Source organism: Hylobates moloch, unplaced genomic scaffold (assembly GCF_009828535.3).
Source record: "Hylobates moloch isolate HMO894 unplaced genomic scaffold, HMol_V3 SCAFFOLD_15, whole genome shotgun sequence".
Classification (NCBI taxonomy): Eukaryota; Metazoa; Chordata; class Mammalia; order Primates; family Hylobatidae; genus Hylobates; species Hylobates moloch.
Genome location: NW_026652290.1, coordinates 3,634,581 through 3,661,321, shown reverse-complemented (window position 1 = coordinate 3,661,321; position 26,741 = coordinate 3,634,581). Strand labels below are relative to the sequence as shown.

The window sequence follows — 26,741 nt, the reverse complement described above, 5'->3', positions numbered from 1 at the left end:
CAATCTCGGCTCACTGCAAGCTCCGCCTCCCGGGTTCACGCCATTCTCCTGCCTCAGCCTCTCCGAGTAGCTGGGACTACAGAGACGGGGTTTCACCGTGGTCTCGATCTCCTGACCTCGTGATCCGCCCGCCTCGGCCTCCCAAAGTGCTGGGATTACAAGCGTGAGCCACCGCGCCCGGCCCTCAATTGTGAGTTTTTTAAAACGTAAATCTATAACTGGAATTTATTTTGATTTTAGTGTAAAGATGTTTTTATTGGTTTGCAAATATTTAAACACTTAGAGCACTTCCTTTCCCCAATGATTGAAAATAGTACTTGGATTAGATAATAAATACATGCATTTAGTTAATACATATATGCTAGGGACCATTTCTGAGTGTTTAGTTTCTCCAGAGATCTAATTATTTCTAGCTTTTTATGATGCTTAGTATATGACAGTATTAATTTGTCCCTCAACTTATTTTTTTAGTATTTATTTTCTTAGGTTTTTTATCAATGTCTTCTGATTTTTCTATAATCAAAATGTATTGTGTGCCGGGTACAGTGGCGCCCGTCCATAATACCAGCATTTGGGAGGCAGAGGCAGGAGGATCACCTGAGCCCAGGAGTTCGAGGCTGCAGTGAGCCATGATCATGCCACTGCAATCCAGCCTGGGTGACAGAGTGAGACCCTGTCTCAAAACAAAAAAACAAACAAAAATATTATATCATGTTTTTATTTTAATGACATAATTTAATGCCATGAATTTGCTTATGGTTTTGGTATGAAAAGTTCATATTTTAATTTTCCAAGCATTCTGTAATTACACACGTGATTTCTCATTGATCCATGACTTAGGAGAGAGAATTTCAGCTTCCGAGAGATTCAATTTTTGTATTGTTTCATGTTAGTGCTGTTTATACTTAGGCTATTATTGGTTTTACATAATATTTGCATTGGAATCAGTCAATGTGGCCTATATATATATATATATATATATATATTTTTTTTTTTTTTAAGCTTTCTTTTTTTTTTTTGAGACACTCTCACTCTGTTGCCTAGGCTGGAGTGCAGTGGCTCAATTTCGGTTCGCTGCAACCTCTGGCTCCCAGGTTCAACCAATTCTCCTGCCTCAGCCTCCCAAAAAGCTGGAATTACAGGTGCCCGCCACCACACCGGGCTAATTTTTGTATTTTTTGTAGAGACAGAGTTTTGTCTTGTTGACCAGCCTGGTCTTGAACTCCTGACCTCAGGTGATCCACCTACCTCAGCCTCCCAAAGTGCTGGAATTACAGGCATGAGCCATGGCGCCCAGCCTGAAGCTTTTTTTTTTTTTTTTTTTGAAGCTTTCTTCATAGTCTACTTTTATCAACTCCCACAGTTTGTATGATATAGAGTTTAGTATATAAGCTATTGAATTAACCTTTTTATGACAATCTGCTATAGTCTCTCATTTGTTTTGCAAGTATGTCAAAGACTGAAGGGTATGCTAAAATCGTTACAACTGTTATGTTTCTAGCAATTTCTTTTTAACATGTTTTTTGGCTTTATACATTTTATTTATTTATATTTATTTATTTTTTGGGACAGAGTCTCGCTCTGTCACCTAGGCTCCCGTGCAGTGGCACGATCTTGGCTCACTGCAACCTCCACCTCCTGGGTTCAAGCGATTCTCCTGCCTCAGCCTCCTGGATAGCTGGGATTACAGGCACCTGCCACCACTCCCGGCTAATTTTTGTATTTTTAGTAGAGATGGGGTTTCCCCATGTCGGCCAGGCCGGGCTTGAACTCCTGACCTCAGCTGATCCACCTGCCTCAGCCCCCCAAAGTGCTAGGAGTACAGGCATGAGCCACCACACCCAGCATTTATACATTTTAATGCTTTTTTTTTTTTTTTTCAAATCTTTCATGTGGATTGTTCCCTTTATTATTTAAGAATAAATGTGGTGGCTCACGCCTGTAATCCCAGCACTTTGGGAGGCCGAGGACGTAGGCAGATCACTTGAGGTCGGGAGTTTGAGGACAGCCTGACTAACTTGGTGAAACCCCGTCTCTACTAAAAAATACAAAAATTAGCCGGGCGTGGTGGTGCATGCCTGTAATCCCAGCTACTCGGGAGGCTGAGGCAGGAGAATCACTTGAACCCCAGAGGTGGTTGCATTGAGCCAAGATTGCGCCATTGCACTCCAGACTAGGCAACAAGAGCAAAACTCCATCTAAAAAAAAAAGAATAAAGCACCTTGGGAGGCTGAGGTGGGCGGATCTCTTGAGCTCAGGAGTTCAAGACCAGCCTGGGCAACATGGTGAAAACGCGTCTCTACAAAATATACAAAAATTAGCTGTGCGGCCAGGCGCAGTGGCTCATGCCTGTCATCCCAGCACTTTGGGAGGCCGAGGCGGGCAGATCACCTGAGGTCGGGAGTTCAAGACCAGCCTGACCAACAGGGAGAAACCCCGTCCCTACTAAAAATACAAAATTAGCCAGGCATGGTGGCACATGCCTGTAATCCCAGCTACTTGGGAGGCTGAGGCAGGAGAATCACTTGCACCCAGGAGGCAGAGGTTGTGGTGAGCTGAGACCGTGGCATTGCACTCCAGCCTGGGCAACAAGAGAAAAACTCCGTCTCAAAAAAAAAAAAAAAAAATTAGCCAGGCATGGTGGCAGGTGCCTGTAGTCTCAGCTACTTGGGAGGCTGAGGTGGATCTTTTGAGCCCAGAAGGTGGAGGTTGCAGTGAGGTGAGATCATGCCACTGCACCCCAGCCTTGTCGACAGAGGGAGACCTTTTCTCAATTTTTTTTTTTAATTACATTTGACCCATTTCATGTTGTCTCAAATTCTACTTTGCTAGATAGTGCGATTATAACGTCACATTTCTGTCCACGCTTTAAAAATTGTTTTTATTATGAAAAACTTCAAACACACACAAAAGTAGAATAGTAAATGAACTCTCCCATACCCATTACCTAGATACATCAATTATCAAAATTTTGCCTGACTTATTCCATGAATCCCTTTTGTCTCTGTCACCCAGGCTGCAGTGCAGTGGCACAACCATGGCTCACTGCAGCCTCGACTTCGTGGGCTCCAGTGATCCTCCCACCTCAGTCTCCAAAGCATTTGGCATCACAGGCATGCACCACATCCGGCTAATTTCTGTATTTTTTTTGTAGCGACGGAATATCACTATTTGCCTAGACTGGTCTCAAGCAATCCTCTCACCTCAGCCTCCCAAAGTACTGGGATTATAGGCATGAGCCACTGTGCCTGGTCAGCCCTATCTTTATGGCTGTAGGAGGCAAAAGCCTGATTCATGGTCAAGTTCCCATCCACCTGTCATATAATGGTTTCATCCACTGATCGTCTTTGCCTGAATAAACAATTTCATTAGGGATTACACAATAGTGATTTTTCTAATGTAAACTATTCTTTTCACATTAGCTGAAATACTTTGTAAAGAATTTTCATGGCCAGGCGTGGTGGCTCACACCTGTAATTCCAGCACTTTGGGATTCCGAGGTGGGCAGATCATGAGGTCAGGAGATCGAGACCATCCTGGCTAACACAGTGAAACCCCATCTCTACTAAAAATACAAAAAAATTAGCAGGGCGTGGTGGCGGGCACCTGTAGTTCCAGCTACTCGGGAGGCTGAGGCAGAAGAATGGCGTGAACCCGGGAGGCAGAGCTTGCAGTGAGCCAAGATTGCGCCACTGCACTCCATCCTGGGCAACAGAGCAAGACTCCATCTCAAAAAAAAAAAAAAAAAAAAAAAGAATTTTCACTTGTAAATTTGAGCTATTTGTTTATCCTAAAATACTTGTTTAAGAAAGGCAGGATGGGCTGGCTGCGGTGGCTCACGCCTGTAATCCCAGCACTTTGGGAAGCCCAGCCAGGCAGATCACCTTGAAGTCAGGAGTTCGTGACCAGCCTGACCAACATGGTGAAACCCCATCTCTACTAAAAATACAAAAATTAGCTGGGCGTGGTGGCGCATGCTTGTAATCCCAGCTACTTGGGAGGCTGAGGCAGGAAAATTGCTTGAACCCAGGAGGTGGAGGTTGCAATGAGCCAAGATCACGCCATTGCACTCCAGCCTGGGCAACAAAGATGGAAACTCCGCCTAAAAAAAAAAAAAAGGAAAAAGGAAAAAAAGAAAGGCAGGATACTTAATTTTTTTCCTTTGATGCCAGCTTTTAGAGTAATCTCGATACAGCCAACCTAGCCAAAGACAGACAGTTTGTACTTAGATATGGGGTTGACTCAGTTTGAATTTTGCCTAACAGGAGGTCTTTACTGATTCGTATTCGTCATAATTATGTTTGATTCTGTAATTATGCTATTGGTTTTAATTCTATAACTTTTGCTATATAGAATATACTTTTCCCCTCCCTGGTGATTTGCAAAGCGTAATCCTATTTTTACTACTACTACTTTTTTTTTTTTGAGGCGGAGTCTCGCTCTTTCACCCAGGCTGGAGTGCAATGGTGCGATCTTGGCTCACTGCAACCTCCGCCTTACGGGTTCAAGCCATTCTCTTGCCTCAGCCTCCCGAGTAGCTGGGATTACAGGCGCCCACCACCATACCTGGCTAATTTTAGTATTTTGAGTAGAGATGGGGTTTCACCGTTGGCCAGGCTGGTCTCAAACTCCTGACCTCAGGTGATCTGCCCGCCTCGGCTTCCCAGTGTTCTGGGATTACAAGCGTAAGCCACCGCGCCCAGCCAATAATTACTTTTTTTTTTTTTTAACGTAGTTTTGCTCTTGTTGCCCAGGCTGGAGTGCAATGGTGCGATCTCGGCTGACCACAACCTCTGCCTCCCGGGTTCAAGCGATTCTCCTGCCTCAGCCTCCTGAGTAGCTGGGATTACAGGCATGCGCCACCACCCCGGCTAATTTTGTATTTTTAGTAGAGACAGGGTTTCTCCATGTTGGTCAGGCTGGTCTCGAACTCCCAACCTCAGGTGATCTGCCCGCCTCGGCCTCCCAAAGTGTTGGGATTACAGGCGTGAGCCACCGCGCCCTGCCCAATTACCTTTTTAATGTAAAATTAATGCATGTACAACGCAAAAATGCTGAACAATCCCAAGAGGGCATAAAAAATAAAAGTACCCCCTTCCCACCCACGTGCCTTTAGCTGAGCCTGTTCGCAGTTGTTTGTTCACTGTTATTTAGCACAGGGAATCTCCCACAGGGCTTCCCCTAATGCTGGGGATGCCCCCTTCACATCCCAACACCTTCACGGGGCTCAGCGGTGCTCTCCTTGAACAGCGCGAGCTCTAAGTATGCTCCAAGTAAACTGCATTTTTTCTCAAATCCCTGCGCTTTCACTTGGCTGTCGTCTGCATCCTCAGATCCTCAGCGGGATGGCTGAGTGCCAGTTCAGTGACTCTGCAGTCTCGCAGGGGAAGGGTGTGGTACCTCTGTTATGCACATTAAAGGCCTTGCACAGCTACCGCTCCTCATTTCTGCCCAGTCTTATTGTTGACTCAAGCAGTTTTGGGGGGAGTAGACTCCGCCCCTCCGCTGCCTTCCATCTTCAACCCGGCCTTACTCCTACCAATCAGGAGCCACGCACCCAGGCTCTCCTTGGCTTACGTTCTTTAAGACTACACTGATTGTTGCTCTTCTCCAATATACTCCGCCTGTAGAAATGGGCCGGGCGCGGTGGCTCACGCCTGTAACCCCAGCACTTTAGGAGGCCGAGGCGAGCAGATCAACGAGGTCAGGAGATCGAGACCATCCTGGCTAACACGATGAAACCCCGTCTCTACTAAAAACACAAAAAATTAGCCGGGCGTGGTAGCGGGCGCCTGTAGTCCCAGCTACTTGGGAGGCTGAGGCAGGAGAATGGTGTGAACCCGGGAGGCAAAGGTTGCAATGAGCAGAAATCGTGCCACTGCACTCCAGCCTGGGCGACAGAGCAATATTCCGTCTCAGAGGAAGAAAAAAAAAAAAGAAATGGCAGAAATGTCACATCTCCCCTGCGTACACCATGTAGACTTTTCCTACAGGATTTAAGCCACATCAAGTCAGTCTTTGCTTACTTTCTGACCTAGAAACTTCCCAGGTTATCTCATTTAATTCTCATTACAATCTTGATATTTGTAAATGAGAAAATTAAAGTCTCAAGCCAGTAAACAATCTAAAATCAGCAATTAGGTTGTAGGCATAACAGGTCCTCTGACTTTAAGGACAATTCTTTCTACCACCATACTTTTTTTTTTTAAATACTTGCATTCCTCTATGATCTACTACCTTGCTTTAAACCATCTCTATTTCCTGACGTTGCTCAGGTCTGCTAACCATAATAAATAGTGGGGATTTTAAAACTTAATTAAGTTAAAATAATCCTCCATGTTCAGGCCGGACGCGGTGGCCCATGCCTGTAATCCCAGCACTTTGGGAGGCCGAGGCGGGCAGATCATGAGGTCAGGAGATCAAGACCATCCTGGCTAACACGGTGAAACCCCGTCTCTACTAAAAATAAAAAAATTAGCCAGGCGTGATGGCGGGCACCTGTAGTCCGAGCTACTCAGGAGGCTAAGGCAGGAGAATGGCGTGAACCCATGAGGTGGAGGTTGCAGTGAGCCGAGAGTGTGCCACTGCACTCCAGCCTGGGCGACAGAGTGAGACTCTGTCTTAAAAAATAATAATAAAATAAAATAATTTTCCATGTTCAAATGCAAAAAGCTGTAAGTTAACTTTGCAACTTAAGTTTCCCCCTTTTTTTAGAGGCAAAGTCTCACTCTGTCACTCAGGCTGGAGTGCAATGGCACGATCTCGGCTCACTGCAACCTCTGCCTTCCAGGTTCAATCAAGCCTCAAGCTGAGGCCAAGATGCCTCAGCCTCCCAAGTGGCTGGGATTACAGGTGCCCCCCCACACCACGCCTGGCTAATTTTTGTATTTTTAGTAGAGATGGGGTTTCACCATCTTGGCCAGGCTGCTCTCAAACTCCTGACCTCAGGTGATCCACCCGCCTGGGCCTCCCAAAATGCTGGGATTACAGGCATGAGCCACCATGCCCAGCCCAAAGTTTCCTTTTCTAATACCACTTTTGTGCTCAAAATCTGAAGCACAGAAAAGTAATTCCCTGCTGTTACACCTAGCCATTTGGACCAGCTGTTCTTGTGACTTACTAATGGACAAGCAGGAGCACTCCCTTGGAACCAGGGGTTTGAAACCAAAGAGGAAGTTGAAGAGAATCAGCAGGTAACAATGCTTTACCACATCACAGTGAAATACACTGCCATAGCCCCTAGTGTTATTTGTTGCCATTTCAGCAGTCCTGGGGCCTCAGCAAGTGGCGCCTACATAGCCTGTCAGACAACCAGCCCAACGAACCTCTCTAGGCTCACCTTTCCATTTAAACAAAAAGCCCACTGCCAGTGAGGCCACCTCAGAAGACAGGCTTAATTATCTCAACCACAGAGAAGAAGACACACCGAGAACTGTATAATTATTATTTTTAATGTCCAGAATGTGTAATACAAGGGCCAGAGCTTCCTCCTGGACTCAATTTTATAAATTCTCAATTGGTTGGTGAGGCCAATAGGGATACTTTTTCTTGTCTAATTTGGTTTCTGGGAAAGCTTCATTCAAGTCCTCAATGGTCATCTGATCAAATGGAATTAAGTTCTTCATCTTCTCCATCTGGAAAGAGCGGGAATGTGTTTAGTTAATGTAAACAGAGACGGAAAGCAGAATATCCAAGGCAGGTTCCTGCCACCAGGTGAAAGATGTGTGGCCATGAAAGAGAAAAACGATATTATAGGCAACGGCTACCCATCATCCTTACCTCTTTCTCATGTTCTACAATCCTGGCCTTTGAGAGAGACACCCACTCGGCACAAGATTTCACCTTTAAGAAGAAAGAGAAATTCAGTTCTGAAACCAGGCTGCATTCTACCCCAGCAGCTGCTAAGGTAGGAGTCGTCTCAGCCTACTCCTGCTGTCCTATTGCTCCATGGAGAAACCGTGGTTACCCTGACCACTTGGGGGCGCTCACTCTGAGAGGCAAACCACAGCTTTTCCTAACACTCACGGAGAAGCCCATATGGAAAACCAGCTTAGGATGGCAGCACCCGGCTGCTTCTGCAAGTTCCTCATCTGGAAGACCTACAGAATGCCTGTTTTCACAGGGCTCGGCCACTGAATGGTCAGGACACGCCACCTGAGCACCTAGCCAGACTTCTCTTTGGTGGAGCCACTGAGTTCCAAGTTTGGCCTTCAGTGCTTTCAAGCAAATCATTAGGTATTTGAATACTACTTGGATAATTTTTCTAAATCCAACTCCTTGTTTTTAACAGCTTTGTTGAGGTATATCTGAAATATGATAAAATGCACATATTTAAAGAACACCATTTGATAAGTTTTGATATTTGTATCCACCTGTGAAACCAACAGTCCCCTCTCAACCATCCTCAGGCAGCCACTGTAGACAAACTACATTTTCTAGAGTCTTACAAAGATGGAACCATATGCTATACCCTTCTTTTTCTTGTTGGCTTCTTTCACTCAGCATAATTATTTTGAAATTCATCCATGTTGTTGCATTTATTGACAAGCCATTCCTTTATATGGCTCTTTTCCATTTAATTCACTCTACCTTAACTTAGCTATAATAGAGAGCTGTCAAGATCAAGAGAATTTTAGAATAAGCAACAGCCTTAACTACTTACATCTTCTTTTTCTTCTGCATCCACCTGGGCAGTATATTTATCCTCTGGCACAGGAACCTTCAGGGCATTAAACTACAAACACAAGGACAGTGAGTCATCGCCAATACACCCAGGAGCTCAAAGCGCTGGAAGCTACGAATCCTTAAAGGTCATACTGAAAGACATTCTGTGTCCCAAGTGGATACCAATAGCCGTCTCAGTATTGGAGTGGAAAGATTAGACTGGGAACAGGAGCTCAAGGGTCTTCTCAGCCCTATCACTAACTGGGAACCCTGGACAATTCTTTATTATGATGAGCTTCATTTTCTTCATCTGAAAAGGACAGCTGGACATGATGACCAAAAAAATGGCCTCTTAGCACCTTGACTTGTAAAGAAATTCTGAATTCTCTTCTGCATGAAACCCTAGAGAGCTGACTGGTGGAAGTAGCACTGCATAATGAATGGTCTCCTTAGAAGACTGCTTAGAAGCCAGGCACGGTGGCTCACGCCTGTAATCCCAGCACTTTGGGAGGCTGAGGTGGGCGGATCACCTAAGGTCGGGAGTTCAAGACCAGCCTGACCAACACAGTGAAACCCCGTCTTTACTAAAAATACAAAAATTAGCTGTGCAAGGTGGCCAGCACCTGTAGTCCCAGCTACACGGGAGGCTGAGGCAAGAGAACTGCTTGAACCTGGGAGGTGGAGACTGCAGTGAGCTGAGATGGCCCCATTGCACTCCAGCCTGGGTGACAGAGCGAGACTCCATCTCAAAAAAAAAAAAGACTGCTTAGTGTTATGGCTCCAGCACTTACTACCTGGCACAGAGTAGGCCCTCCATAAGCATCTCTGAATGAAGAAGCAAATGAACTCTGGATATTGAGATTTGTGTAAATATCAGAGGAGGATAGATGGATGAGAAATCACAGCTACAAGGGACAGTTAAAAAGAGCAGAGGCTGGGCATGGTGGCTCATACCTGTACTCCCAGCACTTTGGGAGGCCAAGGAGGGTGGATCACCGGAGCTCAGGAGTTCAAGACCAGTCTGGGCAACATGGCGAAACCCCATCTCTACCAAAAATATAAAAAATTAGCCAGGCATGGTGGTGCTGTGGTCCCAGTTACTCGGGGGGGATGAGGTGGAAGGAAGGCTTGAGCCCGGGAGAAAGAGTTTGCAGTGAGCTGAGATGGCGCCACTGCACTCCAACCTGAGTGCCAGAGTGAGACTCCAACTCAAAAAAAAAAGCAGAGGTGGACTGCCTGAGCCCAGGAGTTTTAGACCAGCCTGAGCAATATGACAAAAACCTGTCTCTACCAAAAAAAAAAAAAAAAAAGAAACGAAAATTAATCAGGTGTTGTGGTGGCATGCGCCTGTAGTCCCAGGTACTCAGGAGGCTAAGAGAGAAGGATGGCTTGAGCTTCGGAGGCAGAGGCTGCAGTAAGCTGAGATCGTGCCACTGCACTCCACCCTGGGTGACAGAGCAAAACTCCATCTCAAAAGAAAAAGGACAGGAAAAGAGTAGAAAAAAACATCAGTTTGTTCCAAAGGGAGACAGGAAGGAAGCTAAAAGGAACCCAGGAGGTGGGCAAACATTTAACTTGAAAGCCCTCTGGGGCATGGTGGCGCACGCCTGTAGTCCCAGCTACTCGGGAGGCTGAGGCAGGTAGATTGCTTGAGCCCAAGAGTTCTGGGCTGTAGTGCGTTATGCCGATCGGGTGTCTTCACCAAGTTCAGCATCAATACGGTGACCTCCCAAGAGCGGGGGACCACCAGGTTGCCTAAGAAGGGGTGAACCGGCCCAGGTCAGAAACAACAGCAGGTCAAAACTCCTGTGCTGATCAGAAAGCCCTCTGGCTCCCAGATTAAGGCTACACTGTACTGCTGAATGAACAGAGCCTAAATTCCTGCACCTATTTACAGTTCAATGGACTACAAGGCCTTTGGCCATACGCATCTTTCCTAAGCTTCCTTAGGGATCTGGCTGTCATGCTGCGTATGTAATTATCCCTGTTCCTGCTCCCCACCCACAGGCATGTTACAAGCTCAGTGCTTTAGAGGTGTGAAGTCTCACCTTCTTCTCAAAGTCATCCACCAAGCCGGCCTTGGCCACATTGGCCTTGTAGTAAGCCCAGTCGATAGCTGGTGGATTCTCAGGTAAAGCGGCCAACCTGCCCACAAGGAAAGGCAAAAGTTAGGATTGTTCATAAGCAGTAGAAAGTTCACATGGTAATTTTCCTATCCCTTCTTCCTATGGCCTGGGGGTCACCACACTTTCCTCTCCTAAGATCATCAGGAAAATGCAAGGATTTCTTTATATGTTGTCATAAGGGCATCAAGAATTCATATGTAATTCCCTAATACTGTTTTGTTTCTAGATTCAGTGGCAAGTATGGGGTTCCCTCTCAGAAACATACTGACCTGGAGGTGAGGGTCTCATTCCAGGATTTCAGGGAACTAGCAATGGCCTTTTGGTTCTGGGGTATGATCTCTGCAAAAGCTACCCAGTCAATGGTTTTTAGGGCAAGTTTTCGCCCAGCCATCTTGGGATCCTGAAAAATAAGTCAAATAAAAACAAGGCTTTTTTATGAGGTGAATTTTCAGTTGGGAAAAATGATAAATAACAAAATTAGAGCTCTTAGAGAGAATCCTTTAAATCTTAGAAACATGCAAGTCTTCACAAGAATCACTTGAACCCAGGAGGTGCAGTGAGCCGAGATCACATCACTGCACTCCAGTCTGGGAGACACAGCAAGACTCCAACTCAAAAGAAAAAAGACAGTGTAGCTTTTCAAATTCAAGATAATTCAACGTGTGCGGCCAGGCGCAGTGGCTCACGCCTGTAATCCCAGCACTTTGGGAGGCCAAGACGGTTGGATCACCTGAGGTCAGGAGTTCGAGACCAGCATGGCCAACATGGCAAAACCCCGTCTCTATTAAAAATACAATAATTAGCCAGCCGTGGTGGCCCACGCCTGTAATCCCAGCTACTCCAGAGGCTGAGGCACAAGAATCACTTGAACCCAGGAGGCAGAGGTTGTAGTGAGCTGAGATCGCACCAGTGCATCCCAGCCTGGGCGACAGAGCAAGACTCCGCCTCAAAAAGAAAAGGACAGCGTAGCTTTTCAAATTCAAAGTGTGCAACGTGGCATACAAATACATTCTCTTGGCCGGGCGCGGTGGCTCATGCTTGTAATCCCAACACTTTGGGAGGCCGAGGCGGGCGGATCACGAGGTCAGGAGATTGAGACCACGGTAAAACCCCGTCTCTACTAAAAATACAAAAAAATTAGCCAGGCGTGGTGGCGGGCGCCTGTAGTCCCAGCTACTCGGAGAGGCTGAGGCAGGAGAATGGAGTGAACCCGGGAGGCGGAGCTTGCAGTGAGCTGAGATCGCGCCACTGCACTCCAGCCTGGGCAACAGAATGAGACTCCGTCTCAAAAAAAAAAAAAAAAAAAATACATTCTCTCCCAACTCCTATTTAGCCTTAAAAGCCCAGCTCTCTAGGCTGGGCGCAGTGGCTCATTTCTGTAATCCCAGTACTTTGGGAGGCTGAGGCGGGTGGATCACTTGAGGTCAGGAGTTCAAGACCAGCCTGACCAATAGGGTGAAACCCTGTCTCTACTAAAAATACAAAAATTAGCCGGGCGTGATGGCATGTACCTGTAGTCCCAGGTACTCAGGAGGCTTAGACAGGACAATCGCTTGAACCTGGGCGGCGGAGGTTGCAGTGAGCTGAGATAGTGCCATTGCACTCCAGCCTGGACAACAGAGTGAGACTCTGTCTTAAAAAACAAAACAAACAAACAAAAAAAACCCAGCTCTCTTTATCCCCTCCATGTGCCTCTGGAAATATTACTAAAAATAACACTCTTGTTGCATGAAAGTTAATAAAGACATTTCCACTTAGGTTTTTTATTCACTGATTCTCCAGTAGACAGAAACTGACACATATCTAAGTTTCAACAACCTTAAATAAAGCACTCTCTAGGCTAAAATGTACTTATGTGTAAAATGGGCATTATCAGTCCTGCTTGTCCCAGAGGGCTGCTAAAAGTATCACATGAAATTGTGCACATCAACCTGCTCCATAGTTTTACAAACTTAAAAGGGCTATCCCCTTCCAACTAGATTGGTAATACACCTGCACCTTCTTATTCACATCGGATTATACCCTAGCAGCACCAGCACACGTTCTGCACTTTTTTTTTTTTTTTTTTTTTTTGAGATGGAGTTTCACTCTGTCCCCCAGGCTGGAGTGCAGTGGCATCATCTTGGCTCACTGCAACCTCCACCTCCCAGGCTCAAGCGATTCTCCAGCCTCAGCCTCCGGAGTAGCTGGGATTACAGGCACCCACCACCACACCCAGCTAATTTTTGTATTTGTAGTAGAGACAGGGTTTCTCCATGTTGGCCAGGCTGGTCTGAAACTCCTGACCTCAGGTGATCCACCCGCCTCGGCCTTGCAAAGTGCTGGAATTACAGGCATGAGCCACCGCGCCCGGCCTGCATTTTAAGAGGTATTCGACACATGTGAAAATGTGAGAAAAATACGGAAAACGACTACAGCCACTTAAAAAAAAAGGCAGAATATAAGAAAATAGTCCTCTTTAAGTAAGATCAGGGTCAGATATTAAAAGACTGCAAAGTCAAAGATCTCTATAAGCTTGGAGTGGAATACAAGGGAGGCGGAAGCAATCTTTCTCAGCATCTTCAAGAAAGTTGTCAAACACCTGTCCCGTCCTTCCTTTCTTTCTCAGGACAGCTTGTTTCCTGTTGTGGAGGGGAGGTGTTAAGGCAATTGGCATGTGATTTTAAAGTTACCAGGGAACCAAGCACCCTTACAGACTTTCCCAAACATCAGTGGAAAGTAGAAGTCACAAATAATTGTGTGTGTGTGTGTGTGTGTGTGTGTGTGAGACGGAGTCTCGCATTGTCGCCTGGGCTGGAGTGTAGCGACGTGGTCTCGGCTCACTGCAACCTCCGCCTACCGGGTTCAAGCGATTCTCCTGCCTCTGCCTCCCGAGTAGCTGGGATTGCAGGCGCCTTCCACCACGCCCAGTTATTGTATTTTTAGTAGAGGCAGGGTTTCACCATGCTGGCCAGGCTGGTCTCGAACTCCTGACCTCGCGATTCGCCCGCCTTGGCCTCCTAAAGTGCTGGGATTATAGGTGTGAACCACCGCGCCCGGCGAATTTTTTTTTAATTCTTAAAAATCTATTGCTTAATCCCCAGCGCCTAGAACAGATCATGCGCATAGGAGGTGCTCAATGAATCTTTCTTGAATGAGTAACCGAACTCTGCACCTGAGGAGCCCTGAACGCTCTAAACGTTCGAATCCTGGAAACTGCCGCAGGGAGGGGAAGGGCGCAGCCCCGCAGCCAGCTGAGCGTCCCTCGGCAAGTTAACACTGTCTGCGTAACGTTTCCCCAGTCCCCCCACCAAACTATTGAAGTCTGCCGCGCTGGCAGCGGACTGCACGAGACACGGCTTGTGGCAGCGCCTAAATCAGCGGCGCCCGGGACACAGCCGGACCCCCGTGACCCCGCGCGCCAAGGAGGGCTGAGGAAGGGATCGCGGGGCGAGGAGCGGCAGCTACACAATGGACACTCTGCCAGCGGGGCAAGCCGAGGGCCCGGCGTCCTTGACGGGGGCGTGACAAGGGTCGGCGTGAGGTTTGGAGGGGGCAGAGCAGAGGAGACCTCCAGGGATCGGATCCAACGCCCCAAGCCCCACTCACCTTCACCGACCCTGGCTGCCCACGGTCCTCCGCAGCAAGTAACGGAAGTGGGTCACCGGAAGATCTTTCCTCAGCCATCCCCAAAGCCAAGGGGGTGGGCCTTGCTCGACAGATCAGCCAATAGAGATGAGGGCTGGTTCCGGAAGTATCTCCCCGGGGGCGGGCACAGCGCCTCCGCCGCGCGGGTCCCCGGGCGCTGGTTGGGGGCGCTCCCGTCCCTCTCCCCTCTGCCCCACCCCCGCCGATGGGCCGGCCCGGCTCTCCCTGCCGAGAAATGGGCCGGCCCGGCTGCGCGCGGGCAGCGGCGGCGGCCCAAGATGGCGGAACTGCAGCTGGACGCGGCGATGGCGGGGCTGGGAGGGGGCGGCGGGAGCGGGGTGGGCGACGGGGGTGGCCCAGTCCGCGGGCCCCCCAGCCCACGCCCGGCTGGCCCCACGCCCCGCGGGCACGGCCGCCCGGCTGCCGCCGTCGCGCAGCCGCTGGAGCCGGGTCCCGGACCACCCGAGCGGGCAGGGGGCGGCGGCGCGGCCCGCTGGGTCAGGCTGAACGTGGGAGGCACCTACTTCGTGACCACCAGACAGACCTTAGGCCGGGAGCCCAAGTCATTCCTCTGCCGCCTCTGCTGCCAGGAGGACCCGGAGCTGGACTCAGACAAGGTGTGCCCCGCCCTCGGGCGCGCCCCCGGGCCGTCGGATCCCCTGGTTTCTCCTAGATCAGTCCCCAGAGTCCTGAGACACGCTCCTCACAGGCAGCCCCCTCAGGCCGGGACCCCATCCTCCCCCTGCCTCCCACACTACTCGCAGGGGCCTCAGCGGGACCTCCCACTCCCCTTCTCCCATGCTGAGGCATACTCCGGCTTTCTCCCTGACCCCGCCCTTCGTTCTCCGAGACTCCTTCCCACACTGCGCCCACCTGCACCCACGAGAACGTACTCCACACCCCTTTTCCATATTCTCTGTCCCTGACATCCCACTGAGATCTGCATGAGTTTTCCCTGGCTCCTCTTCAGCCCCCCCACTGCCGGTGCCAGATGCATCCAGAACTGGGTCAGGGTGAGCTCAGGCATCCTTGTAGCTTTCTCAGACTCCCTCTCGGACCCCTCTGCCAAGTTGTGCTTCGACAGCTGCAGGAAGCGCTCCTTGTGGTATCACACTGCTTTCCTATAGTCCTGGTCGCAAAACTTTTATCTGTTAACAGTCACTGGTTTAGGTCCATATTTAGATCAAATGCGTTTTTTGGAAAGAGGTTAACCGTTTGCCGCTGCAAATCTAGGCTAAGACAGAAGGAAAATGAAAATTTTCCCGGGAAAATTTTGGGCAGGATGCATGGTTGCTAACCAAAGGGTTGAGAGGTGACAAGACACTTAAACCATTTCCAGTTTGAACTGTGTCAATTTCTTTTTAACTTTACATGTTCACCTTTAAGTTCTCAACTTAAAGGCACTGCCCATAACTCACACCGTCTTATATCCCTTATAGCACTCAGCTGGTCACCTCAAAACAGAGCTGGAGTTGCGTAAACATTTGTTGTTTTCGTTTATTCCTCTCCTCTAAGAAATCTCAGATTGATGGAAAGCTATCCTGCCCTAACTTTAAAGAGATTTGAAAACCCTTGCTTATAAAGGAATTATTTTTATCTACCCTATATCCTCCTTGTGGTAATAGAAGCCAGTTTCTTCTTGTTCCTTTTACTGTAAAGATGAGTAGGATTAAAGCTGCTCAGAGCCAAGTCCTGGCAGTACCAAGCTTCCGCTGGGCACAGAGCTGGGGTGTGTGAGATTACAGCTGGCAGTGCAAACTCCCACTGATGTTGGCCTTGAGCTCAGGAGCATTGCCAACTACACAGAGGTTTTCTTGGAATTAGGAATGCCGTTCAGAGGCAGTGGAAAAGTCAGAATGTCCATCTCAAGCAAAGATTTCAATTACACAGCTATGCCATTTTCTCCCTTTCTTAATAACAAACACCCTACAGAAAAATGTTTGTCACTAATTATTGTGCAGGCAAAGATTTCGAATTCCAGCCAGGAGGTAAACGCCTAAATGAGTATGACTGTCTGTACCACCCTACCTAAGATGATCTTAACGTCCAAGATACATAAAGCTATAGCTTTCTTACCAATAGTTTGTGATAAACAAATGTGTAACAAAACTTGCCATCACTAAAGTCTTTTTTAGCTGATGGAATGAATTGTTGTCTTGCGGTGCTGACAAAGATGGTGAAACCCTGCCCTGCCTTTGTTTAAAATACTCCCCAAAGCTCCACAATGATACCCTTGTGTTTGGTTGGCAGGATGAGACAGGAGCCTATCTGATTGACAGGGACCCCACCTACTTTGGTCCTATCCTAAACTACCTCCGCCATGGGAAACTCATCATTACTAAGGAGTTGGCAGAAGAAGGTAAGAGCACTGTTTGCATTGGGGATTTTCAAAATGCAAGTAGAATCTTTAAAGTTGTTTTACAGATTTAAGTTTTGTTTGACATTTTCATCAAGCTCATGTGCAGGTATAGTTTCAGGTTTATGAAACAGAGCAGAAACTACCAGTCTTGTCTGAGGGAGTCATGATTAAGGAAGCCTCCTTAGGCTTTGTTCAGCTTCCTGGGTGAGAAGGAAGATTGGTAGCTCAGCTTTTTTTTTTTTTTTTGAGACGGAGTCTCGCTGTCGCCCAGGCTGGAGTGCAATGGCGCGATCTCGGCTCACTGCAGGCTCCGCCCCCCGGGGTTCACGCCGTTCTCCTGCCTCAGCCTCCCAAGTAGCTGGGACTACAGGCACCCGCCACCTCGCCCGGCTAATTTTTTGTATTTTTAGTAGAGACGGGGTTTCACCGTGGTCTCAATCTCCTGACCTCGTGATCCGCCCGCCTCGGCCTCCCAAAGTGCTGGGATTACAGGCGTGAGCCACCACGCCTGGCCAGGTAGCTCAGCTTTGCAGATAACTTCAGGAGTTCTTTCCAAATTTCCAGAATTGTCACGATCCTTTTTTTACATTTATTTGTGTGCTAGCAGTGAGTATCTGTAGTCTGAAGAAGCAAGACATCTCTGACATTCAGTTATTTATAGTTTTAATTTTGGTTTGAACTCGCAGTTGTACAAAAATAATAAAGGCTTGGCCTCATTTCTTTTAAGACTCTGGCCTCATGCTTCCCTGTAAATGTTTGCAGCTGACCTAATTCATTCTCTAGTTCATTGTCAGGTGTATCATCACTTGCCTCATCTTTGTGGTTTGTAGGGCATTGGGACTGTAAGTGGGTCTAGTCCACTTTCTACAAGGCTTGGCGTGGTCCTACTGAAGGCATTCAGTTGTAAAGGGGACTGTCCCTAAATCCAGGGCACCCTGATCTGGGAGCTTTGGCTCTGAGTAAGAAAGCTTGTAATGGCTGTACTAGTTGATGAAGTGACTGCAAAACAACTCTGTTTCAGCCAGTAGAAAGAGGAATTGCTCTCTCTCTCTTTTTTTTAAATGTCCCTTTTTAAACAATATTTCAAACGCATACAAAAGTAGTGGGAATAGTACAGTGAATTCCATGCATCCACTATCCAGCTTCAACAGTTACCAACTCATGGGTGATCTTAATCTTATTTCTTTTTCTTTTTTAATTTTTGTGAGTACCTAGTAGGTGTATATATTTATGGGGTACATGAGATTTTTCCTTTTTTTTTCTTCACTCAGGCTGGAGTGCACTGGCACGATCGGCTCACTGCAACCTCAGCCTCCTGTGTTCAAGCGATTCTCCTGCCTCAGCCTCCCAAGTAGCTGGGATTACAGGCGTGTGCCACCATGCTTGACTAATTTTTTGTATTTTTAGTAGAGACAGGGTTTCACCATGTTGGCCAGGCTGGTCTTGAACTCCTAACCTCAAGTGATCCACCTGCCTCAGCCTCCCAGAGTGCTGGGATTACAGGCCTGAGCCTCTGCGCCCGACCTGAGATGTTTGGATACAGGCATGCAGTGTGAAATAAGCACATCATGGAGAATGGGGTATCCATCCCCTCAAGCATCTATCCTTTGTGATACAAACAATTCAATTACCCTCTTTTAGTTAAGTAACTGTTCTAATGCTTTTAATTAAAAAAACTTTATTTTGAAGTAATTTAAAACTTAGAGAAAAGAGCAAGAATAACACAGAGAACGCCCTATATCCCAGATTAACCAATTTTCAATGTTATTTTTATCATATTTGGGGTTTGGGGAGATCTTTTTGTTTGTTTTTTAAGAGTCAGAGACGGCCGGGCGCGGTGGCTCACGCTTGTAATCCCAGCACTTTGGGAGGCCGAGGCGGGCGGATCACGAGTTCAGGAGATCGAGACCACGGTGAAACCCCGTCTCTACTAAAAATACAAAAAATTAGCCGGGCGTGGTGGCAGGCGCCTGTAGTCCCAGCTACTCGGAGAGGCTGAGGCAGGAGAATGGCGTGAATCCGGGAGGCGGAGCTTGCAGTGAGCCGAGATTGCGCCACTGCACTCCAGCCTGGGCGACAGAGCGAGACTCCGTCTCAAAAAAAAAAAAAAAAAAAAAAGAGTCAGAGTCTCACTATCTTATCTTGCCCAGGCTGGTCTCAAACGTCTGGCCTCACATGATCCTCCTGCCTCAGCCTCCTGAGTAGCTGGGATTATAGGCACGAGCCATCATGCCCAGCTTTTTTTGTTTTTTGTTTTTGAGACAGTCTTGCTCTGTTGCCCGGGCTGGAGTGCAGTGGCGCAATCTCGCCTCACTGCAAGCTCCACCTCCCAGGTTCATGCCATTCTCCTGCCTCAGCCTCCCGAGTAGCTGGGACTGTAGGCGCCCGCCACCACGCCTAGCTAATTTTTGTATTTTTAGTAGAGACAGGGTTTCACCGTATTAGCCAGGATGGTCTCGATCTCCTGACCTCATGATCTGCCTGCCTCAGCCTCCCAAAGTACTGGGATTACAGGCGTGAGCCACCATGCCCGACTTTTTTTTTTTTTTTTTTTAATCATATTTGCATCGTCCTTCATTCTCTCTTACCCCCTCCCTACCCCCATCCTCTTGCCTCTCCCACCACAGTTATTTCTGAACTATTTGAGAATAGATTGCAGATTTCACCTCTTAATATTTGTATATATTTCCCAAGAACAAGGATACTCTCTTATGTAACCACAGACAGTACAGTTATCAAACTCAGGAAATTTAATACTGATGCTTTTATCTACAGCTTGTGTTGCAGTTTTGTCAGTTGTCCTAATAATGGCTTTTATAGCAAATTTGTTCCTATAGGATCACACATCTCATAGTTGCCCTAAGGCCTTTGAGTTCATTTAGCATGCGAGTCTTTAAATGGTTGCCTTTTATATTGTTCAAATGATTAGCCTCCTATTAAGTTTGGCCCACATAAATTTGTACACACACCTCCACCCCCACCCCCAGTCCTTTTGAGGGCAGATTGGAGAAAAATATCAAGTTCAGGAGGTGTCCAACATGACTAGTTCCAGGAACTAAGTGACATATGGGAAAAGTGTCCTGCAGCTAATGGGCAGGTGCCAGGTAGGGAAAGGAGGGTTGAAATGGAGTGAGCAGAACATACCCTGGTGTTTGACTAATTTATGTTGGAGAAAAGGTCATGGGTTTACTGAAAATAGCAAAGAGATACTTTCTAGCAGAAGGAGAGAGATTGGATTTACATTTAAATAATGCAGTTTTTAGGCCGGGAGCTGTGGCTCATGCCTGTAATCCCAACACTTGGAAGGCCAAGGTGGGCGGATCACTTGAGGTTAGGAGTTCAAGACCAGCCTGGCCAACATGGCAAAACCCTGTCTCTACTAAAAATACAAAAATTGGCCGGGCGCGGTGGCTTACGCCTGTAATCCCAGAACTTTGGGAGGCCGAGGCAGATGGATCACCTGAGGTCAGGAGTTCAAGACCAGCCTGACCAACATGATGAAACCCTGTCTCTACTAAAAATACAAAAAATTAGCCGGGCATGGTGGCAAGCGCCTGTAATCCCAGCTACTCGGGAGGCTGAGGCAGCAGAATCTCTTGAACTCAGCAGGCGGAGGTTGCAGTGAGCCAAGATCATGCCATTGCACTCCAACCTGGGCAACAAGAATGAAACTCTGTCTCAGGCTCGGGGAAAATAATACAAACATTAGCCGGGCGTGGTGGTGTGTGTCTGTACTCCCAGCTACTTGGGAGACTGAGGCAAGAGAATCACTTGAACCCAGGAGGCGGAGGTTGCCGTGAGCCAAGATGGCACCACTGAACTCCAGCCTGGGCGACAGAGTAAGACTCCGTCTCAAAAAATAAGTAAATAAATAAATAAGCAGTTTTTAGCAAGCATGCAACCTTCAGCCTCTCCTTGGTGTTTTTCTGGCGAACTCTCGCACCTGTCTGACTGCAGTTTTGTCCTTGTTCCAGGTGTGCTGGAGGAGGCGGAGTTTTACAACATCGCGTCCCTTGTGCGGCTGGTTAAGGAAAGGATACGGGACAATGAGAACAGAACTTCACAAGTAATGTATTTGGAACTGTTACGGAGGGAGGTCTCAAGTGGGCCTCTGTCACTCTGTCAGTCGGTCTCTGATTTGAAAAGGATGCTTTTTTTTTTTTTTTTTGAGACGGAGTCTCGCTCTGTCGCCCAGGCTGGAGTGCAGTGGCGCAATCTCGGCTCACTGCAAGCTCCGCCTCCCAGGTTCACGCCATTCTCCTGCCTCAGCCTCTCCGAGTAGCTGGGACTACAGGCGCCCGCCCACTGCAACCTCTGCCTCCCAGGTTCAAGCAATTCTCCTGCCTCAGCCTCCCGTGCAGCTGGGACTACAGGTGTGTGCCACCATGCCTGACTAATTTTTGTATTTTTTTTAGTAGAAAGGTTTCACCATGTTGGTCAGGCTGGTCTCAAACTCCCGACCTCAGGTGATCTGCCTGCCTCAGCCTCCCAAAGTGCTGGGATTACAGGCGTGAGCCACTGCGCCCAGCTTGGCCGCTCTTTATGGACATGAGCCTTTAGCATGTGATCGAGTCACATACAGCTCCTGTGAGCCACGTGAAACCAGTCTCATGGGGTGGGCTTTAGCAGCTGCTTGTAAACCATGCTTTTTTTTTTTTTTTTTTTTTTTTGGAGACAGAGTCTCACTCTCTCCCCCAGGCTGGCCTCCCAAAGTGCTAGGATTACAGGAGTGAGCCACCGCACCCGGCCTGAACCATGTTTCTAAGAACATAATATCAAGCTGCTCTTTATGATGGTGTCTTGATTTTGGCGGGGAGAGGGAGGACCAGGTCTCACTCCCGTTGCCCAGGCTGGAGTGCAGTGGCATGATCACAGCTCACTGCAGCGTTGACTTCCCAGGCTCAGGCGATTTTCCTACCTCCGCCTCCGGAGTAGCTGGGACTAGTCACAAGCCACCACACCTGGCTACTTTTTTGTATTTTGGGTAGAAATGAGCCTTGTTGGCCAGGCTGGTCTCAAACTCCTGAACTCAAGCAATCCGCCCACCTCATCCTCCCAAAGTTCTGGAATTACAGGTGTGAGCTACCGCACCTGGCCTTGATTTCATATTAACTCAGATACAGTAACAAGAGTGAAAGGGAATTTGCCCACCTAATTAGAGGAAAGAAAGATGTTAGGGCACATCTATTTCACATGCTGCCATTCATCATATGTTTTTCATGTGTTTGAATGGCCATAATAGCTTCTATTTGGCCCTTGGGATTCTGTAAGTAATTGAAAGTCATTGCCCTCAAGAAGCTTGAAGTCGGCCGGGCGCGGTGGTTCATGCCTGTAATCCCAGCACTTTGGGAGGCCGAGACGGGCGGATCATGAGGTCAGGAGATCAAGACCATCCTGGCTAACATGGTCTCTACTAAAAATACAAAAAAATGAGCCGGGCATGGTGGTGGGTGTCTGTAGTCCCAGCTACTTGAGAGGCTGAGGCAGGAGAATGGTGTGAACCCGGGAGGCGGAGCTTGTAGTGAGCCGAGATCGCGCCACTGCACTCCAGCCGGGGCGAGAGAGGGAGACTCCATCTCAAAAAAAAAAAAAAAAAGAAGCTTGAAGTAAGTATAGCCAGGAAAATAGACCCTCTTTCATGCGATTAGACTGTTTTAAGCAACTGCAACTACAGAGTTAACAGTAAGAAGGCAGAGTCGTGCTCCACCATGACTACTTGTCTTGTAGCATAATTGCCTCTTTTCCCATCAGATACTGGTGGTAGATGCTTTAGGTATAATCTATTGCAGCACAGAATTTTCCTGCCATTAAGAAGGCAGGAAAATTATTCTTTTTTCTTCTTTTTCTTTTTTTTTTTCTTTCTGAGACAGAGTTTTGCTCTGTCACCCAGGCTGGAGTGCAGTGGCATGATCTCGGCTCACTGCAACCTCTGCCTCCCAGGTTCAAGCGATTCTCATGTCTCAGCCACCTATGTAGCTGTGATTACAGGTGTCTGCCGCAACGCCTGGCTAATTTTTGTATTTCTAGTAGAGATGGTGTTTCGCCATATTGAGCAGGCTGGTCTTGAACTTCAGGCCTCAAGTGATCCACTTGCCTCAGCCTCCCAAAGTGCTGGGATAACAGACGTGAGCCACCATGCCTGGCATAAGTTTTACTTTTAAAAGTAAAAAATAATGCCTTGCTCTTTCTGTGTTAGATTTCATATATCAAAGTTTTCTGGCTCTAGGCCAGGCATGGTGGCTCACGCCTGTAATACCAGCACTCTGGGAGGCTGAGGAGGGTGGATCACTTGAGGTCAGGAGTTCAAGACCAGCCTGGCCAACATGGTGAAACCCTGTCTACTGGCCGGGCGCGGTGGCTCATGCCTGTAATCCCAGCACTTTGGGAAGCCGAGGCGGGTGGATCACCTGAGGTCGGGAGTTCAAGACCAGCCTGACCAACATGGAGAAACCCCGTCTCTACTAAAGATACAAAATTAGCTGGGATGGTAGCACATGCCTGTAATCTCAGCTACTTGGGAGGCTGAGGCAGGAGAATGGCTTGAACCCAGGAGGAGGAGGTTGTGGTGAGCCGAGATCACGCCGTTGCACTCCAGCCTGGGCAACAAGAGTGAAACTATCTAAAAAAAAAGAAAGAAAGAAAGCCTGTCTACTAAAAATATGAAAATTGTCCGAGTGTGGTAGCGGGCACTTGTAATCCCAGCTACTCAGGAGGCTGAGGCAGAAGAATCACTTAGAACTGAGATAGCAGAAATTGCAGTGAGCTGAGATGGCACCACTGCACCCCAGCCTGGGCAACAGAGTGAGACTCCATCTAAAAAAAAAAAAAAAAAAAGTTTTCTGGCTCTAAATGGAATATTTGAATGAATAACTGACACTAATGATGAAAAATTAACTCTTTTATCCACTTTATCTCCAGCAGTTTGCAAAAGTGAAGAGAAGGGCTTATTCGTTTAGTTTTCTTCCATCTAGCCGACAGCTGAAAGGTTCCTTTTTGATGTTCAAAGGTGGCTTTGTAGTTGGTTTGCAGATTACCACTTGGAATGTGATCCAGTGTCACCAGTCTCTGCTATCTTACCTTTACGTGGTATCTTTCACTATTGTAGATATTTAATAGTTTAGACATTTTGGTAATCTAGCCTTATCGTCAATTTCCCACATTCTAAAAAAATGATTGCTTACTATAGATTTTTTTTTTTTTTTTGAGACAGAGTCTCGCTCTGTCGCCCAGGCTGGAGTGCAGTGGCACAATCTCGGCTCACTGCAAGCTCCGCCACCCGGGTTCACGCCATTCTCCTGCCTCAGCCTCTCCGAGTAGCTGGGACTACAGGCGCCCACCACCACGCCTGGCTAATTTTTTTGTATTTTTAGTAGAGACGGGGTTTCACTGTGGTCTCGATCTCCTGACCTCGTGATCCGCCCGCCTCGGCCTCCCAAAGTGCTGGGATTACAAGCGTGAGCCACCGCGCCCGGCCGCTTACTGTAGATTTTGATGGTACCATGAATTATGTAATTTGAAATGATTCAAGTCATGGTACGTGAGCATTCTCCCTTCTTCATCATTAGCTAATTCCTGGAGAGCATTATAAGATTTCTGTTTGATGACCACAGTTTAATTAGTCTTCTAGATTCTGAAGGCTTGTGGATTTATACCCCTTTGGAAGCTTTTTTGTTCTAGGAATGTCAAGACCTTTTTGATGTTACCTGTCTTTCCATCTGTCCTTTTTATGTAGTGAAACTGAAAAATGGATTTGATGTTATTCAAAGATACCCTCTTTTGTACTTGTTGTACGTGGCTCTAAGATGAAGTTGGCTGTGTGTGGATTTTCGTTTTGTTTCATTTTGTATTTTTCTTTATTTTTTTGTGCGTGGATTTTCAAACATGTTATCTCCTTGAACTTACCTGTAGCCCCTCACACATGCAGCGTTCAAGCCAAGCCCGAGATGTGGGCCTCAACCCTACCTTCGGTTTCATGACCTCTTAGCTCTTAGTGACTACCACCTAACTACTTTCCTATTTCTTTTTCTTTTTCTTTTTTTTTTTTTTTTGAGACAGAGTCTCGCTGTGTTGACCAGGCTGGAGTGCAGTGGTGCGATCGCAGCTCACTGCAACCTCTGCCTCCTGGGTTCCAGCAATTCTTCTGCCTCAGCCTCCTGAGTAGCTAGATTATAGGTGTGCACCACCACACCCGGCTAATTTTTGTGTTTTTAATAGAGACAGGGTTTCCCCATGTTGGCTACACTGGCCTCAAACTCCTGACCTTAGGTGAGCCACCCACCTCAGCCTCCCAAAGTTCTGGGATTACAGGCGTGAGCAACCATACCCAGACTCCTATTTCTTATACTAGTATTTTTTGTAGGTGATTGATCTTGGTGCATTTCAGAGCACAAGTGGTTTACTTTGGAAGAGAGAAAAAAGAGGCAGTATAATGGCATCTTAAATACCTGGGACTTTCACAGCTGTGGCCAACATCACAGATCTTTTGTGATACTCTGAATTTTGTACTTACACAATTGGTTTCCAAAATATGTGGTTAGAACCAATTAAAATCTTCAGAGGATTTGTACTATATGTAATATGGAAGGAAATCTTTGAAATCCTTAGTACTTTGGTTAATGATAGTTATACCTCTTTTTTTTTTTTTTTTTTTTTGAGACAGAGTCTTACTCTGTTGCCCAGGCTGGAGTGCAATGGCGTGATCTTGGCTCACTGCAACCTCTGCCTCTCGGGTTCAAGCAGTTCTCCCGCCTCAGCCTCCCAAGTAGCTGGGATTACAGGCACGCGCCACCTCACCCAACTAATTTTTTGTGTTTTTAGTACAGATGGGGTTTCACCATGTTGGCCAGGCTGGTCTTGAACTCCCAACCTCAGACCTCGGTCTCCCAAAGTGCTGGGATTATAGGCGTGAGTCACTGCACCCGGCGATCGTCATACCTCTTTTGGCAGAAAACATAGAAGAAAAAATACAGCATTGTCGGCCAGACGCAGTGGCTCATGCCTGTAATCCCAGCACTTTGGGAGGCTGAGGTGGGCGGATCACCTCAGGTCAAGACCAGCCTGGCCAACATGGCGAAATCCCGTCTCCGCTAAAAATACAAAAAAATTGGCTGGGCACGGTGGCTCACACTTGTAATCCCAGCACTTTGGGGGCCCAAGGCGGGCGGATCACCTGAGGTCAGGAGTTCGAGACCAGCCTGGCCAACATGGTGAGACTTCGTCTCTACTAAAAATACAAAAATTAGCCAAGCGTGGTGGTGGGCGCCTGTAATCCCAACAACTCAAGAGGCTGCTGAAGCAGGAGAATCACTTGAACCCGGGAGGCGGAGATTGCAGTGAGCTGAGATGGCGCCACTGCACTCCAGCCTGGGCGACAGAGCGAGACTCTGTCTCAAAAAAAGGAAAAAAAAATAAAACAAAAATTAGCTGGGCGTAGTGGCACATGCCTGTAATCCCAGCTACTCGGGAGGCTGAGGCAGGAGAATCGCTTCAACCGGGGAGGTGGAGGTTGCAGTGAGCCAAGATAGCCCCACTGCACTCCAGACTGGGCAACAGAGCGAGACTGCATCTCAAAAATAATGAGGCCGGGTGCGGTGGCTCATGCCTGTAATCCCAGCACTTTGGGAGGCCAAGGCAGGTGGATCATGAGGTCAGGAGTTCAAGATCAGCCTGGCCAACATGGTGAATCCCTGTCTCTACTAAAAATACAAAAATTAGCCAGGCGTAGTGGCAGGCGCCTGTAATCCCAGCTATTCGGGAGGCTGAGGCAGGAGAATCGCTTGAACCCGGGAGGCGGAGTTGCAGTGAGCTGAGATCACGCCACTGTACTCCAGCCTGGGCAACAGAGTGAGACTGTGCCTTGTTTTTTTTTGTTTGTTTGTTTTTTTGTTTGTTTGTTTGTTTGTTTGTTTGTTTTGAGACGGAGTCTCGCTCTGTCGCCCAGGCTGGAGTGCAGTGGCGCAATCTCG

At 47.7% G+C, this 26,741-nt stretch overlaps 2 protein-coding genes across 3 annotated transcripts in view; one reads left to right on the top strand and one right to left on the bottom strand.

Moving 5' to 3' along the window:
* Positions 1-7,430: 7,430 nt before the first annotated feature.
* Positions 7,431-14,486, bottom strand: ATP5PD (ATP synthase peripheral stalk subunit d). Its single transcript, XM_032177905.2, has 6 exons — positions 14,379-14,486; positions 11,060-11,190; positions 10,713-10,809; positions 8,663-8,734; positions 7,780-7,842; positions 7,431-7,634 (listed from the first exon to the last, which is right to left on the bottom strand). Exons 1-6 carry the CDS (start codon positions 14,454-14,456, stop codon positions 7,503-7,505), a joined length of 573 nt encoding a protein of 190 aa, XP_032033796.1. The 5' UTR covers positions 14,457-14,486; the 3' UTR covers positions 7,431-7,502.
* Positions 14,473-26,741, top strand: part of KCTD2 (potassium channel tetramerization domain containing 2) — a 19,282-nt gene continuing 7,013 nt past the window's right edge. Inside the window, exons 1-4 of one of the 2 annotated variants that reach the window (XM_032177904.2) lie at positions 14,473-14,744; positions 14,864-15,034; positions 16,668-16,776; positions 20,751-20,842. In XM_032177904.2, coding sequence (XP_032033795.1) covers positions 14,505-14,744; positions 14,864-15,034; positions 16,668-16,776; positions 20,751-20,842 — 612 coding nt within the window. In that variant the 5' untranslated portion in view covers positions 14,473-14,504. Of the gene's footprint in view, positions 15,035-16,667; positions 16,777-20,750; positions 20,843-26,741 lie in introns of both variants that reach the window. The other variant, XM_032177902.2, reaches the window with a different exon arrangement.

Coding starts and splice junctions, on each gene's coding strand:
- ATP5PD (XM_032177905.2), bottom strand. CDS start 14,456: ATGGCTGAGGAAAGATCTTCCGGTGACCCACTTCCGTTACTTGCTGCG. Junction 11,191..14,378: donor GGCAGCCAGGGTCGGTGAAG/GTGAGTGGGGCT, acceptor CTTATTTTTCAG/GATCCCAAGATGGCTGGGCG. Junction 8,735..10,712: donor TGGATGACTTTGAGAAGAAG/GTGAGACTTCAC, acceptor TTGTGTTTGTAG/TTTAATGCCCTGAAGGTTCC.